Source organism: Lepisosteus platostomus, chromosome 21 (assembly GCF_059453375.1).
Source record: "Lepisosteus platostomus isolate fLepPlt1 chromosome 21, fLepPlt1.hap1, whole genome shotgun sequence".
Lineage (NCBI taxonomy): Eukaryota > Metazoa > Chordata > Actinopteri > Semionotiformes > Lepisosteidae > Lepisosteus > Lepisosteus platostomus.
Window position 1 is genome coordinate 16,540,053 of NC_142631.1, and position 16,327 is coordinate 16,556,379.

Sequence of the window (16,327 nt, forward strand, 5' to 3'; positions counted from 1 at the left end):
TGTATTCAATGCAATAATATATTCAACGCAGGGTTTCCCAGGGTTAAAAAGAACCGACAGCTGTTTGTTCAGCTTACTTCTGAAAAGAAGAGGAAGTTGAACTAGGACACACTTGCGAAGGTGCCGCTAGTGTAAGTAGATAAAAAGCAGGAGTACAAAACTGCCAGCAGTGTAGGGCTTTTAAAATTCTTATCAACTCCAACAGAATGCTTAGCGTATGACTATCAGTTTTGGAATTTCTGATAAGCAATGAAGAGGATAAGAGACGGTATATTTTTTGCATTTTGCTGACAAATCACCGTATTCCTATTCCGGTAAATGTTCCTCAGTGAAACACACAATATAGCTTGTCACTTCAGATATAAAGCCCAAAGAATGCATTGCCCGTGCATTCCCACGTAAGATAACAATAAAACCACTTGAAATACCACAGATGTACTGAGTGCAACTGTCGACATTTCTATTATCCACAAAGAGGTGATTCATACATTTGGTATCCTGTTCAGAAAGACGCTCGAGTTTCTCTTATTTGCATGGAGATTCCTGCTGGTTCCTGGCTCTTGAATTAATCAGTCAAAACATAATAAACTTCAAATACTCTGAAGAATAAACTCTCCACATAATGTGCACCCGTTATCCATAGTCAGAAAACCTCTTAACCTGCTGAGGTTTGCAGATAGCATTTCCCACAGACATAGGGTACAAGGCGGGACCAGATGACCTGGACCTGGACAGGATGCCAGAGCATCACACGCTTAAGGAAGGATCACTTCAGAGTAGCCAATCATGTCAGAGCACAGAGCAGAGAGCACCCACCCTTGAACATAAGACCTAGACCTGGTAGGTAACAGCAGTAACCGCAAGGTTATCCAGCAGTTGTAAGTGTAGGATTCAAGCTAATATAACAAACAGTTAAGTAATCAAAAGCGAAAATGTATAAATTCCACACTCCCCAGCCAGACTGAGCACAGAATAACAAGTGTCAAAGTAGGAATGAATACAATTAAGTTTACAAAATGACTTCCACGCTGGAGTAATTTGTGTTTGCAAAAAAACCCCACAGAAGAACAAGCCTTCTGCCATGTGGGGATGGTACAGTCATTACAACAGTCTTTTCACTTGCCACTGTGCCAGCACTCTGGTTTTCAGAAGCTCAGGTACACAGTGAAAAGGTGTATAAAATAAGTGGTTTTTGCCCATACATTCTCTCATGAAGTCTTGAGCCTACTCTCAGTCTGCCCTCAGCCAGAAAGATGGCGAGGGTCTCTCACCTGTGTACCCCACCAGGCATTCGCACACATATCTGTCCTTCTCGTTGACGCAGGTGCTGTTATTCTCGCAGGGCCTCGAGGCGCACTCGTTGATGTCAATCTCGCAGTTGTACCCCTGAAATCCGGGCACGCAGAAGCAATGGTACTCGTTGATCCCATCCAAGCAGATGGCTCCGTTTTTACAGGGCAGAGACAGGCATTCGTCAATGTTTACTTCGCAGTGGCCCCCCGAGAAACCTGGGCTACACTCACACTGGTAACCACCATCTGAGTCGACACAGGTTCCATTGTGGTGACAGGGGCCAGCCAAGCAGTTGGTCATTTGAGTTTGGCATCTGTCCCCAGTGTAGCCATTGGGGCACTGGCACGTATATCCATTGATGCCATCGACACACTCTGTCTTGTATCCAGAGCAGGGGTTGCTCTCACATTCGTTTATGTTAATGGTGCAGTTTGTGCCCGTGAACCCCAGTGGGCAGCTACAATTGTACTCCGTAGTTCCTGGGGTGCTGGTGCAGTTTCTGTATCTTGGGCAGGCCTGCTCTGAACAGGCGTCGTACAGCTCCTCGCAGTTCTTCCCCACATACTTGAGAGGCTCCTCGGGGCACAGACAGAAGTAGTCCCCGGGATTCTCTATGCAAGTGGCGTTGTTCTTACAAGGGGAAGATAGGCATTTGTCCAGGGTCTCTGTGCAGAAGATTCCTGCAAAGAAGATGAAAAATAACACCAATTAATGCTGATTGGATCTGAAGTTTTTAAGGAAAGTTTAGGTGAGATGACAGCAACCAAGTTCTCCTTCACATCTGCCCCTCTAACTTCTAATCCTCGATGGTATTGTTTATCAAAAAGCTATAAATACCACTGTAAATTCGTCTCCTCCTTGCAATTGCCCCTCCTTTACCCCAGATCCCCCTTCGGAGCGACGCCTTGCTTAGCTTCTCCCACGCCATGGGGGTCCTTAATTCCTCCTCCTACAACCAGATGGTTAACCCTCAGCCAAGTAGGTTAAGCCCAAGCTTCTTAACCCCTCAATAAACATTCCTTAATGCATTTGTGTTTATGGCGTTGGGGCTCTACGACTAGGAGATCGACAAAGACAAAGGTACGTGGGGGAACCTTGGGATTATCTTCATCATTCTAGCATGATGGTGATGCCTTGGTCAGGATCTCTCTTCTAGTGATGTAAGTGGACTGTCTCAAACATGACACTGTTTCATGTTATCTCCGTGCTGGGGAACCATGTGCGTTTTTGCAGTCTTCCAAAATGATCCTTCTATTTATAAACTCTGCCATGCATTCGCTTCATAATTACCTGTTTGTTATATATACATTTGGCCAGTCTACATATACAGTAGATTGCAGTTACTTATGTTTTAAACTGTTCAGCACGGCTTAACAGAAACGCCTAGTAATAGGACAGGACTGATGGGGACAATGTACCCAATGCAAAGTCTAAACAGTAAGACCTATCTGTGTTTTTCACACTATCCGGAGTAGTCCAGCATCTCTCGGCAAACCCCAGAGGCCAAAGATGTGTGGCAATTTGAGGATAATGTGGCCAACTCAGTTAAAAAAAGATCATTTTGGGAAGGTAAAATATTTCCCTGGACAGTACATATCCATTAAATAAATCTTGTCTTTTTACACATTACAGTATATTACAATTGGCTTCATACACAGTATATATAGGAATGGATTCTGAATTTCTGTCAGCGATCTCACACCATCACTACTTCTTGTGTGGGTAAAGGTATGAGGCGCTGAGAACTCAACCAAGATGAGGAGACATCCCCTCATGGCATAAAACCTGTAATGTAAACTAAATCCTGCACCTTGACCTGAACTTTACTGACTCCCCTCCCTGTCTCACTGCCTGACGTCACCCTTAAAGAATCTCTCATGAATCATTGTTCCAAGAGATCACAAAAATGCACAAAAACGCAATGATCCAATTAAAACCTATGGAACTACTAATTGTCAAGGCTCGTTGTCTATATTAAATATTCTTTCTGCAGCTTAGGTTATCTGTTCATCTAGGCTTAAATGGTTTCCAATTTAAAAAAAAATAAAAGATTTTGGTCTGACATTTTCAGGGTAAGACCAAGACAGGCTATTAAAGCTCAGCACCATTAACCTGATAAGATAAGGGAAAAGTACGTTTTCTTTAACCTCCCAACACTGAGAGCTAGGAGTCACAGAGGAATGAGCTACAGTTTCCATAAGGAAAGGCAACAGTTTGGAGGAGGTCATGTGCTTGAACTTTAACCCAGTCTGGAATATCTCCCTCGCATGCCAGTGCATTTTTTCCTTCTTGCAAGTGTCATCTACCTTTATACTAAAAGCTTTGCAACAGTCTTTTTAAACCTGATTTTCCAAACTATCTTATCAAGATGCCTCGGAAGCATTGCCATGCTAGAGTAGGATAGTAAAGAGCAGGAGCACAAAGAAGATGCGTCCATCCGACAGCACGCGGTGTGTTTTTATTGATGAACTACGTTAACGGCGGGAAGGGGGAGTCAGATCAGTCCCAGCCTACAATTTACACTCAGCTATCTGCACGACTGCACTGTTTAGTCTATCCGCTGATGTCCACTGATACAAAAACCCTGCTGATGATCTGCAAACTGAGGTAATCCTTCCGGACACCTGCGTAGATTTAACTCTTGTAAACATACACGCTTTGACAAAAGACAAGAAGCCTGTAGAGTGTAAATTGACAACAGTAAGTATGGTTTTTAGACGCTAGAATGATGAACTGAGTCTTCTAATCTTCCCTATTACATTGTAAAGCGCTTTAAGATCAAACGTATTCAAAATGTCATTAGGGAACTACAACTGAATTGGATAATTGATCGATACTTTTTATAAAAATAATTTTCACTACCTATCTATTTCCAGCGTGAGTTATATTGAGAATTCAAATAATAGGGTTCCCAAAATAAATAACACCCACCTTTATTTAGTATTTCGGCTTGAATGGATTGATCAGGGTAAAAAGTTTGAAAGCTACAGGTAAGTATATTTCCCCCTGGAATTATTATAGCACTGCAACTTGTAATCCTATTTAAATCCTTGTGGATATGGACTATTCTGTTTTAAAAGATCACTTACATTTTTGTGCCTGGCTATATGCAGTTTGCCTGAAAGGAAAATAAGAGCTGGTGACTGAAAGGATGCTATCCAAGACTAAGCACTATAGGAACCGAGCTACTGCATTGAAAACAAAAAACACCAAACAGGCCCCCAAAGATCTCTTTTGAATCGCTTTTGCTTGTTTCAAATTCACAGCACAGCGGAGTCAACCAGCCCTGGATGGAACAGGAAGAAAGGGTTTCTGCCCCGCCATTGTCTGACAGCCCCAGCCAATCGTGTGGTTATTCGTGGAGTCACTCTGCATTCCACTGCCCTGTTCTTCCTGCGCCCTTTGATCAGCGCTTTGTTCTATATTATTTCATTCAAGCAGAAAACTTTAATAACAGAGTTGGAGGGGGGGGGGGGGCGGGGAGAGGAATTTGAACCAATTAATCCCATGGGAGAAGGGAGCTGCTTCCAGCAGACACCCAGATTTTAGTGGATAATTAAGTCCCTTGTTTTTCTTATACTTACAACTAACAGATGGCTGGAGCTCTAAGCTGCTAGCACGCCTACACTAACTGAGATCACCTGACCAGAGCTAGGAAAGTCAGTGAAGACACTATAGAGTGAGCATCACAGTTCAAACGGATAACAGCACCAGCTAAAGGCTTATTAGTGAACTCCACCCTTTACAGTGGACTCACCGAAGTTACTCATCTCATTGGATTTTCAATTACTAGCTCAAGGTGCTTATTCTTTGGTAGCAACCTGTAGATGACAAAGTGTTTTTTTTCCTTTCAAGCAAAAAGCATTCAAGCATTCACCAAAAAAGAAAAGCTTGGAAAATAAGAGATAAGAGAAAACCCCCTGAAATCTTGACTCTGAGCCTTCCTAGTCAGAGTAGTGAATGATTTACTTTTCTATCACTTCCCCAAGATATGTTCTTGGCACACGAATATAATTATGTTTACAGTAATCATTCGATTTGATTCAATTTAAGTTGATCTTCTTTGTAAATCTATCAAAACATCATTACATAGATGGATAATTCAGTCAGCCTTCTGCCAGATGTTGTCTTCTGTGCTTGCTCATAGAGCTCCTTGACTAATTTAATTAATTTAATTAGAGAAGGATACTTTTTAAGGGGTAATAACAAGTGAGCTTGCTGACTGCGTGCAGTATCTCTAGATTATGCATGTAAGATCCTAAATATCTTTGGCGACTGCGATGCTGAAATACTTCCATATCACTGAACACTGCAAACAAAAATCATTGGACTTTATGTACTATGGTAAAGGTTTATTCCCTGCTGAAAAGAGAAGAAAGGAAACAATGTTTCAGCTGTGGAGCCTTCATCTCACACCCGAAGAAGGCTCCACAGAAATGTTGTGTTTCCTCTACTTGTTCCTTTGCAGCCTACGCATGCTGACGCAGCTCCCTACTTGAACTACTTCATGTGTTATGTACTTCTATAAACCAAATTCCATCGCATTTCGCCATTAATCTTTCTATGGTTTGGTTAATTCGTTTCTAGTGTGTCCTGTGAATAATCAAACCACCTGGTATCAGTAAAGTGTTTCTCCCGCTGGACCGCAGGACGTAGGGCGTTAACTGTACTCTCACTGGACAGTCCGTTGCAAGGTTGTGGAGAACCTGACAAGTTAAAAAAGTCAATCCAACCTACCCTGCACTGCTTTGAGAGGTGGGAGGAAACCGAAGACTTGGCTCACCAGCACGAGCACCAGTCCAAGTTTGTGTTATCCCCAGACTAGGCTTCAAAGCAGTGTGACTATTGGCAATGACCATAAAAGCTGTTCACATAATTCCACATTAAAAAAGCTTGAATACCATAGAGTACAGAGTGAAAAACTGAAACGTTCGTCTGATCGAACAACAAAGACAATTTACCGGGACTGTGGGATATGGATTGACACAGGTTAATTACTGTATGTAATTAATTTAGGGTTGCCTGAGACAGGAGCTACTGCTGAGGGTTGTTAGACAAGGAAAGATGTCGTTAGAGAGCAACTGTATTCTAATACAATGTAGTCATTCTTAGGGGTAAAATTCTGGAGAAACAAAGACTTCTCTCCTTTCACTGCAGTGTGAAACACAAATTACACATCCTGCTAAACCTCGCCTCTATAGAGACTGTTAGATTAATAGCCCTCTGCTACTGTAACACATATTGTTTCAAAATACATATACTCAGACTCAGTTTCAGTCTCATTTAGGTGGTGCTCACTGCTTCTAAAATGCCTCAAGAAGTTTCTTTTATCTCCTACAAAAATGTTTCTCCCTCAAATTTACAAGAGGGCAGTGCCAATATTATAGATTCTGATAACTTTAATGATAAAATGGTAAATAATAAAGGCAGCTTCTGCTTTGCTATCCCTAGAAAATGAATAGAGGGTATGGTAGGTGGTGACTTTTTGCTGAGATGTGACTTTGATATAAATAATCTCCCAATTTTTCATCAGCAGTCTTTGTTATCTTGGAAATATACAGAATAACAGATATATTGCATAAAAAGAAGAGTATACTTTATTAATCCTGGTTAAACAAGGGTATTTGATCAGTTGTGCATCTATCTGAGGTAAGCAGAAAAAATTATAAATCACGATTTTGTTCAGAATATGATATTGAATGCTGTAAAGTTCTGTATGCTTCAAAAATCAATTCATTTAATTTGTACTCAAATTATTTAAAAATACAATTGTAACCTGGTTTGGGAAATTTCAAAGCATATTTCTTTATTATTTTATGTATCCCCTGACGTAATATTCATAACGTTAATAAGGTTCTAGCTGATTTGTTGTTCTGTTGATTGTATGATGTTGTCTTTGTATTGTCATTTTGCTGTGTCTATATGTATATTCCCTCGATTGTTGGATTGTCTTCTTTGTATAATAACATTTTAGTGTCGTTTGTAACATTTGTCTTTGTGCGGATAGGAAGAAATATCTTCAGTAAGGAAAGGACAGTAGCGAGAACAATAAAAATGCAACTATGTTTGTTATTGTTGTTGAAATTACATTCGGTGAGGCTTTGAGACTAAATTGAGTTTATTTCCAGAGCTGAAAGGCCTAGTAAGGCCTAATAATTTGTCATTTGTATTTTGTCTTAGCGATCTGTTATAATTCTGACAAACGCCGCCACATCCATTTCCAGTAAGAGAATAGTGGAGTGGTCTGAATTCTTATCCGTTATTCATCAGTAAATGCAGAACTAAGTTGTGTGTGATGGAGTAAGGTTGCCATAGCAACCTTGAAGTTATGTGCTAGGATTAGTAAATCTTTCTGACCTCCCCTGACCTCTGCCTTGTCCCAGTCAGTGGAACGGATCCATAGAACGAGAACAAGACCCAGGCTGACAGACTGACTGGGAGCAAAGGCTGTCTGAGATGGGTTAATGCTAAACTCTTTTACCTTGTGCTGCAATTCGAAAGTAATTTTATTCTTCCTCTAACCTTGACTTCTCTCATATCTGACCATATCTGTTTCAAATTGGGATTAGCCTAAAAAAAAAAAAACTTCGGCTGGTTTAGACGATATTAGTGGAGAAAATATTTATACTGCTTAAACTCGACACTGACCAAAGCTGCATATACAAGGCCAAAAAACAGTAGTAAATATTTCTGACACTTAAAGTCAGTTATTTTCACAGTAGCGTCATGGGTATAAACTAAAGTGTTTCCTGATTAATTAGTAAAAAGAATACACAAGACAGATAAAATCATTCTAAATTGATAAATGGTAAAAGTATACAAATTACTAAGTTATTTTCTTTTGACTTGACAGCTAGTAGTACTGTAGTTCACCCTTTGTAAAGCTGGCTTGAGATTTCTTTAAATGCAGTCTACAACAAGCAGTGTCTGTGGCAGTGTGATTAACTGACTTGTCTTGAATTGTCTTTTAAATATTCATGGCCTCTAACCACAAACCTCATGAAAATGAAAATTTGGAATAATGCTACAGGCCTCAGTGTGCAATGAGGTAATGAAGTATTAAATAATTATTATGGAATAAGCTGAGTTTAATTCCTCTTTGGAAAGTTTAATGAAATGACCACAGTCTGCCCAGAAGGGAAGAGAGGACAGGCTGTGTTCCCAATAGCAGCAGAGGTTCACGTCTTGCTGCACTATGCCAAGTGTTCTGTTATTAGACAAACTTTCTTTCCTATAATAACAAATATAATTCTAGAATTACCAGACCTGCCAGAATCAGAACAGCTTCCAATCCTACTGGGAGAAGGGGGTGGAAATTCAATAGAGTTGAACTTCCCAGAATGTGATCTCCTGTCACAGCCTGAGGGGCAGTGAGTGAATGTTCTATGTAAATGTCCAATAACATGTTTGAGCTGTAATGTTGTGTTACTTGTATTTACTTTGTCAACACTGTAATTTGACATTTTCACAGTCCCTCCTGACTTCCTGGGATATTTGCTGTTTTAGTTGCATTTTAATAGCCTTTTCTTCTGGGAACTTGTAGCATTTTGCCAAAACAATCTAAAGAAACACCTGTTCAAGGTGTACCAGATGACCTGCCATTAGAGGCTCACAAGGGGTCCTCTATGTGCAGTAATTGGGCACAATGGGTGATAATTAGCTTGTTAATTACATTATTGATGATATGTTAGAGTGCACATTCTCACATGGGTGTGATAATTGGGGATAGAAGGCCTCAAGATGTTAGGGGTTGGGTTTGGGGAAGTAGTTGGCAGTGATAGCTTACAGCTCTGTTGTGTTCAACCTGTGAAAACTCTGCAATAAGGCCTCCTGCACTCTAGCAGTCCTATTTCTGGAGTCACCCTATCTAAGGGTGTTGCTATACAACAGTACCTTGGATTTGGGTATCACAATTTTCACAATTTATAGCTCCAGAGCCCTATCCACTACTCCACACTGCTGGCTGCCCACATTTTACAGCCTATTTCAAATGTCAGAGAATTACCATACAATTCTGAGATAGCACAGTGCAAATAATAAACATTAGCTCGCTTCTCAGATAGCACGGTGCAAATAGTACACATTAGTGAACTTCTGAAATAGTGCAGTGCGAACAGTATACATTATCTCACTTCTGAGATAGCATAATCACCTTTAGATGAGTCTTAGAAGGCAGACAAGATTCAAGAATTTAAAGACTTGCATGAATGGAGAGGACACACTGTTTTAAAACATACTGTTGTAATGTTGTGATTTTTTTTTTGGTACATTTTATATTTCAACAATACACGATTTTCCATTCTTTACAGTTTCTGTTTTGGAGCAGTATTAGGAAAAGCATTTTAAATTAAAGATAAGTATTGCTAAAAAAGTATTTGTTTCTTAACATTGTACTCAGATTAGCTGATCACAACAAGGCACCCAAAAGACCCAGAATGAGGACTTAATATATTAATATGTATTAAATATTTCACATAATTCAAAACTTTATTCTCTTCCACCTAAATCCCCCAAACCCTGGGCCATATCGGTGCAATGGCTTCGGCTAAGACTTTCACAACGTTGAAAACGGCAGAGTGAATTTGTCAGCAAGCTATGTCAATTGCAATAAGTAATTCAAGGTTCATTTCTCCTTCTGAAAGAGAGCATGGTTTTGTCAAGTCCTCCAGCACAGCAGCTTGTGGAACAGCCAAGATTACATCCCAGACTCTGTCCTCAGGTGTCTGACTGCTTTAAGCAAGAGGTTTATCTGCCAGAAACCCCCCTCATCCTTAAAAATCTGTGGGAGTAAAGGTCTTTAAACTGGAGACAGAGACGTAATCCCTGAGATCAACTGCGAGGCATCGCTCATGAGGTACACACAGTATTGTATTTCCGAATCATCCAGACCGACTTTCAGAACAGAAAAAAAGACACATTTTTCATATGGAGCTGATGCATAAATGGTGATATTCCAAATCTTTTAAAAACCTAAATAAGATTAGCAACAAAAAAACCTTAAATTTAGAAGATACCAAGAAGTACGCTTTCAAATTTTAAAATGTTATGCATTCTATAAAAAACTAAAAATATGGTTTTATATCACAAATCACTCATTTTGGTTTACTCATTTTGGTCACTAGCAATATTCAGTTTCCCTCAGGATAAAAAAAAAACTATTCTGAAATCATTATGAACCTCTGGTACATAACGTCTCAACAGAAGAGCATATGCATTTCAAGAGGTAAATACTGTATGAAGTGAAAGACAGTGAAGTCACCATGAGAGTCTGGACTGCAGTAAAGGAACCATGCTTTTGTTTGCTTTCTTTTCACAAATGATGAAGCAAGTGATCTCACCCCGTTCATCAGACAGCAAAGACAAGCAGGACAGTGAAGGTTCTTTGTGATTCCACTCAGATTTGGGTCTTCGCCTGTCACAAACAGCCATTGTTGGAATGTTTTCCATGGGATGTTCGCCACGCAGGCTCTCTTCAGAAATGTCGGCTTACCGCCTGAAGAGGAAAGCAACCTCTTTCCGTATCGTAATTACTCAATACTTCTCCTGAAAATACATTTCGTTGGCTTTTCAGCGCATCTTCCTATCAGAACATCTTTAGTCCGTGAGGAAGAGAAGGTTTCGGCATGTCACCACTTCTCACGGGCAGAAAGGGGAAAAACTCTTTAGTTACGACCGATCTGTTATGCAGAACCACGACACAAGCTGCGAATGAAAACAACTTAGCCAAACAACATGAAAGAATCTTGGAAACATGTGCCTAAACAAAACAGTAGCAGTGAAGGCAAACATAAAGAATGCAGGACTTAGGGTGAAAAGTACTTTTTTTTTCAAAAAGGGCTGGATGCTGAAACTGAAGACTGGTCCAGTGTAACACTCCCATTTTTCAGCAACCCTGCGACAGCGTACAAGACACACCTGCACAAAGAAGCAGTATGGAAAAGGAGTCATGCTCACTCAGTTGCAGCATGTACGTCAACATGTCAGACACACACTGATTTAATGATTCACCAACGAGCTTTAAGGATCCCTGGCACAGCTTTATGCCTAACAGATCCTGAGGAAGGCCCTGAAGACCCATCTCATATCCTTCTTCCTGTCTTTTGAACTTCTTGCCTTCAGGAAGCGGCCAGTAGGCTTGCAAACAATTAGTGCAAAGAAGTTCTATCAACATGATGTCTATTGGATAGAGCCCCCTCTATGAACATGCATGTACTATAACACAAGTAACATTGTTTTATTTCTTGTGTGTTGTTTGTTGCTGCCTAAATTTCCCCCCCGGTTAAATTTTTTTTCATTTTAATCGATTTAAGAAATTCCCCAAGTCATTTTTTCACGGATATTAGTGAATTAGGGAGTGCCACGTTTGACAATTTCCTCATTACTCCCACCCTAGACAGAAATACATTATTACATTGTTCCTAGAACCCTAAAAATCTGTGATGTGGCATAATAAAAGGATTGATAATGTCACAGGAAGGGCTGGTCCATGACATTAACCTGCACAACAGTAGGCTCTGTCTTCAGGTGGCTGGACAGTCCTCTCCCTCTAACCCTATAACTCTGCACCCTCCCTATCAGTTTCATTCCAGGACTTTGCTGTCAAGATATCTTTCGCAACGGCAGGCACCTCTGTTCCAGTGTCTGGATATTTAATTGGCTTTCGACAGTGAACAAAACCAGTACCCCCTGATATTGATTCCAGGATACTCTGTGTTCCTACCACTACCTGTCACACTCATTGGCATCTGAAACAGGCTCCTGGCTCTAAGATTTAAGATGATAATGCACTGCCTGCTGAGACAATGTGACACAGATAGCCATAATTTCCCCCACAGATGTAGATGGAGCAGTATTTGTGCATCAAGAATAGAGCTGGTGTCTTAGGTACAGCCTTTCATTCACAGTAGTAGTGCCCCAGTCATGGTTCATGATTACACTCCAATCAAACCCACAGATCTGCTGCAATGCGAAACTGCTCAGGTGTTTCTGACGCCAACTAAGGCAATGTAGTGCTGCACACACTGATACGAGGATAAGTGCTCATGACCTTGTCAGACGTCTTGTCCTTCAAGACTTCCAAATCTGCGCCAAACATGCACCTGCTGGTGTTTTTAGAACCTTGCAAAGCCAAGAAGCTTCTCCCTGGATGTTACTGAACGACCTCTTTGAGGCTGACATGTCCCAATAAAACAATTAGCTGCATTATTGCAACAAAAGACTATTATTCTCATTCAGGCTACAGATCTTGCTTGGAGCTCTGAAAAACCCTTGTGTAAGCCATGCAGAACCCATCACTATAAAGCATCAAATCTCGTGTTCCTAATGTCAGGTGAGTAGTTTATAAATCTATGAACAGGACTGGATGAGGTAACATAGTCAAATAATGTACATACACATGCTGACTAATCAATGGTCTTGTTCAAATAATTACAGTAAAAGACAGAAAAACATGCTGAAGAATTTAATAGTTTGAAATCATTCATTTTTTGAAATCATGTTATTTGATTTCCTAATCAGAACCACGTTCTTATTTGATTTGGTAAATTTGAGTTTGAGTGCATTCAATATTTTGTACTGAGGCACGTGATGCATTTTAAAGTTACATTTAAAACTACCTAGTTGCATAAAGCCTATATTACTATATATTAGCCTATATTACTTTTAAAAAACAGACACTCACTATAAAATGGCAATACACTGTGTATAATGTAAATATTACCATACCAGCGTTATATCACTTAATTGGCAAAACAAATTAAATTAAATGGTAAATTGAGTGAGTAATTTGGCACCATTCACTGCCCTTAACCATTGTCCCCAGTCTCAGCTGCCCAAGGAGACGATATGCATTCTGTTGTTTGTGGAATGCCTGCAAATGTTTTTTTTGGTCTACTTCAAAGTTGGAGCTGGGAACCATCACTAAAGAGTGGCTTGTATCAGATAGCAAGTGCAGCTGTAAATCTGTCTGCCCAAGTGCTAGCTGGAGAGGCTGTCTTTAACATCTGACAGATATCCCTGGAGGCTGCAGCCTATCAGTTTTCATTGCTGATGAGGTGCGTTTATTACAACCGAAACACTCTAGGTCCCAAAACTGATTTACCACATTAACAGTACGAGCCATTTCTCTGTCCCTAAAGAATTGAGAACACGTACAATTCTTTATTCAGTTATGCATAACATTTATGGAACAGTGCGTGATATTAGCTGTTTGTTTTTTTAACATTCTGACCCTGGACTTCTGCACGCTTATCAGCATAACTGAAATTGGTTTCCCCAGAGGAGGAATATAGTCTCTAGTGATAAACAAAGGGGAAGCAAATTAGGAAACCAGGCAAGGCAAAGAGCAGTTTAATAAAGTAATAAAGAAAGAGTCCAGAAATTCTTAAAGAGGTGCGTTTTAAGACACCTCTGGGAATTGTGCTCTCTTCAAGGCTCAATACCTTCTCCCAAAGAAACCCTAGAGCACTTTAAAGAAGATAAAGAATATAATTTTCTCATATGATGACATGGTTTGTTTAAGGGGGCTTAGTTATTTGTTTAGAAATTTAACATTTAAGGCACAAGTTTAAATGTTTGACGTCTGTTTTGTGCTGTCTACTCTCTAAGCATATTCAAAATCTGTATCTATAGAAACATTTTTGATACTTTGAAAGTTTCTGTCTTTCATGTCCTGCCCCAAAATGTAAGAATGGTTATTTATTTTATTTATTTTTATTCTTTTTTCATTAAATATATTGGTCTTATGTTTCAGTGTGACATTATACCCAAAAATGACTTAATTACTGAATTATGTGGCAGACATTTTTACAGTGGGGTAACTGGCTTGGTAACAACTGAATGTATTACATTTATTTTTTATAATATATATAATATTTTTTTTAATTACTCTACAATTGAAGCAAAAGTAAAAATACTTTCAAAGTGCCAACAACAGCTCCTCTTCTATCTTGTGATTTATGACAAAAATGCATTCATTTTTAAAGGATGGTTGAAAAATGTATTTTAGTTGACAAAACACAATTTGGGGCTGTAATCGGCCCAGAATGGAATCAGGAATACGACAGCACACATACAATTGGTATAAAATTGTTTAGTACCCAGGAAAGAGCACATTCTCTATAAGGCGTATGGAACAGAATATTTCTTGTATCAGAATAAGGATTTCCACCATCTATAAGCTATATAAATGATGTAGATTTTAATTAATTGGTTGTTGGCCCATCTGAGAAACTGACAATAGAGTTCTGTTGTTATCTCTTTGTAATTAATTTGCTAATCCTTTACTGGATGTTGATCTTTCCACATATTCTTTTCTTCTTCACGTTAGTTAACGAGCTGAACAATAAAGCACATTGTTAGATGTTATTACATACAGATTTCATTACGAATAATGTTGGGCTTATGTTTGGTTGATATAAAGCACCGTTGTAGAAAGCTAAAAAACGCTGTTACGTCGTGGGCAAAGGTCAAAGCAAACTGTTATCTTTGAGGGCAAAGGTCATGTAAAGCCGTTATGTGTGGTTGTGATGTCAGAATCCCTAATCCCTCTCCCCAGAGTAATGCCCTGAAACTCCCCCTACAAAATTGTCTAACTGCCCCCGCAAAAAGAAAATAGAATCTACTGATAACACTCGAAGTTCAAAAGTATAAATACTTTTTATACAGATATTTTATGCTGTGATTCATTTTGTTTGTTGGACATTCTGTTCTATAAAGTTCCTCTAAATTGGATCACACTTGTGAGTCATTTATTGCTGATTAAGGAGGAAACCTTAAGAAATAGCTAATAGGTTAAATTTCATAAACAAGGTTGTGTCCCATATTGAAGAGTGGAGCTAATAGACCACTTTCTTCATGTCCAATGATAGAACACAACTTCATTATGGAAGGTCACCCACTGCATACTTACTACTAGTACTGCTACTGTTTTAGTCTTCCGACATATGTATAAGTAAATGTGCACTGTATTTCACTGCACAGAAACCTTGCAATTAGTTCAGTGCTCTGTTGAGTTAAATAACCTTAAAATGCCACTATCTGCTCTGTTTATGGAAATCTTGTGTCACACATAGAACTGCTTGACAACTTTGATTTTACAGTTCGCCGCTTGGCTTGGCGTTAGTTATCTGAGGTTTAGTACAGACTTTTCGTTTTTCCTGCGTGCTGCGCAAAGCCTTGGTAGCTGATTAAATTAAAAGTTTGCAATTGACACGTCTTGCCAGCAAATGTGCGTGTTGCCTTTTTCTTTTCCTTGACACGGATGAAATCTAGAAACAGAATCTATGCAATATCATTAAGATGCATTGATGTATTCAGTGTTTCAATATGTTTTCTCCTATCAATTAAAAAACTAAATAATTTAGATGCTGCTGCTTTAAAACCTGTTGCTATGGTGACAAGTAACAAAAGACCCTGCATGTTGCTAGCCCCCTGCACAGCACTGTCAGTCGTTGGAAACTTAACGAGTTGGAGGCCAGTTTAGACAAATAGAGAGTGGAGGAAAATAGGTCAATGGTTTAATAGCGAAATTCAGAACTCGCAGAAGAACTAAACTTTTTATTTTTAATAATAACTCTAAAAACCTGATGTTCTTAAAAGTAATGCAACATGTTTACTTTTTCCTTTGAAGATCTTTATAATGAACAAATCTACTTGGCATTTGTTAAAATCTGTATCATGTTTTGAACTTAATAACTAAACTTCGAGCTTAATTTTGAGCATTCCGAACTTTATAATGTAAAAAAAAAGCAGTTTACCTGACTCTGCAACAAGCCTGAGAAACACCTATAAAATAATCTCTCAAAATAAGGGCAGGTCAAATGACAAATACTTCTCAATATAAAAACTTTTTTTTTTAAAGTCTGCCATTTTCAATATATTATTTTAAGTAATTTTGTGTCTCCGACCTCAGAAATAACATGGTTAATATTTTTCATTAACATTTCTCTGCAGCTAGGAACTTTTCTGAAAATGAAAGCCGTGTAGAATTTAAAAAAATGAAACGTGACTGAAAAGTGCAAAGAAAATTGCTCTT

At 39.1% G+C, this 16,327-nt stretch overlaps 1 protein-coding gene across 1 annotated transcript in view; it reads right to left on the reverse strand.

Annotated features, from left to right (window-relative positions):
- The window catches only part of crb2a (crumbs cell polarity complex component 2a), a 39,443-nt gene that overhangs the window by 22,432 nt on the left and 684 nt on the right, over positions 1-16,327 (reverse strand). The window contains exon 2 of the mRNA XM_088615120.1: positions 1,272-1,973. Within this exon, the coding sequence (XP_088471246.1) occupies positions 1,272-1,973 (702 nt within the window). The remainder of the gene's footprint in view (positions 1-1,271; positions 1,974-16,327) is intronic.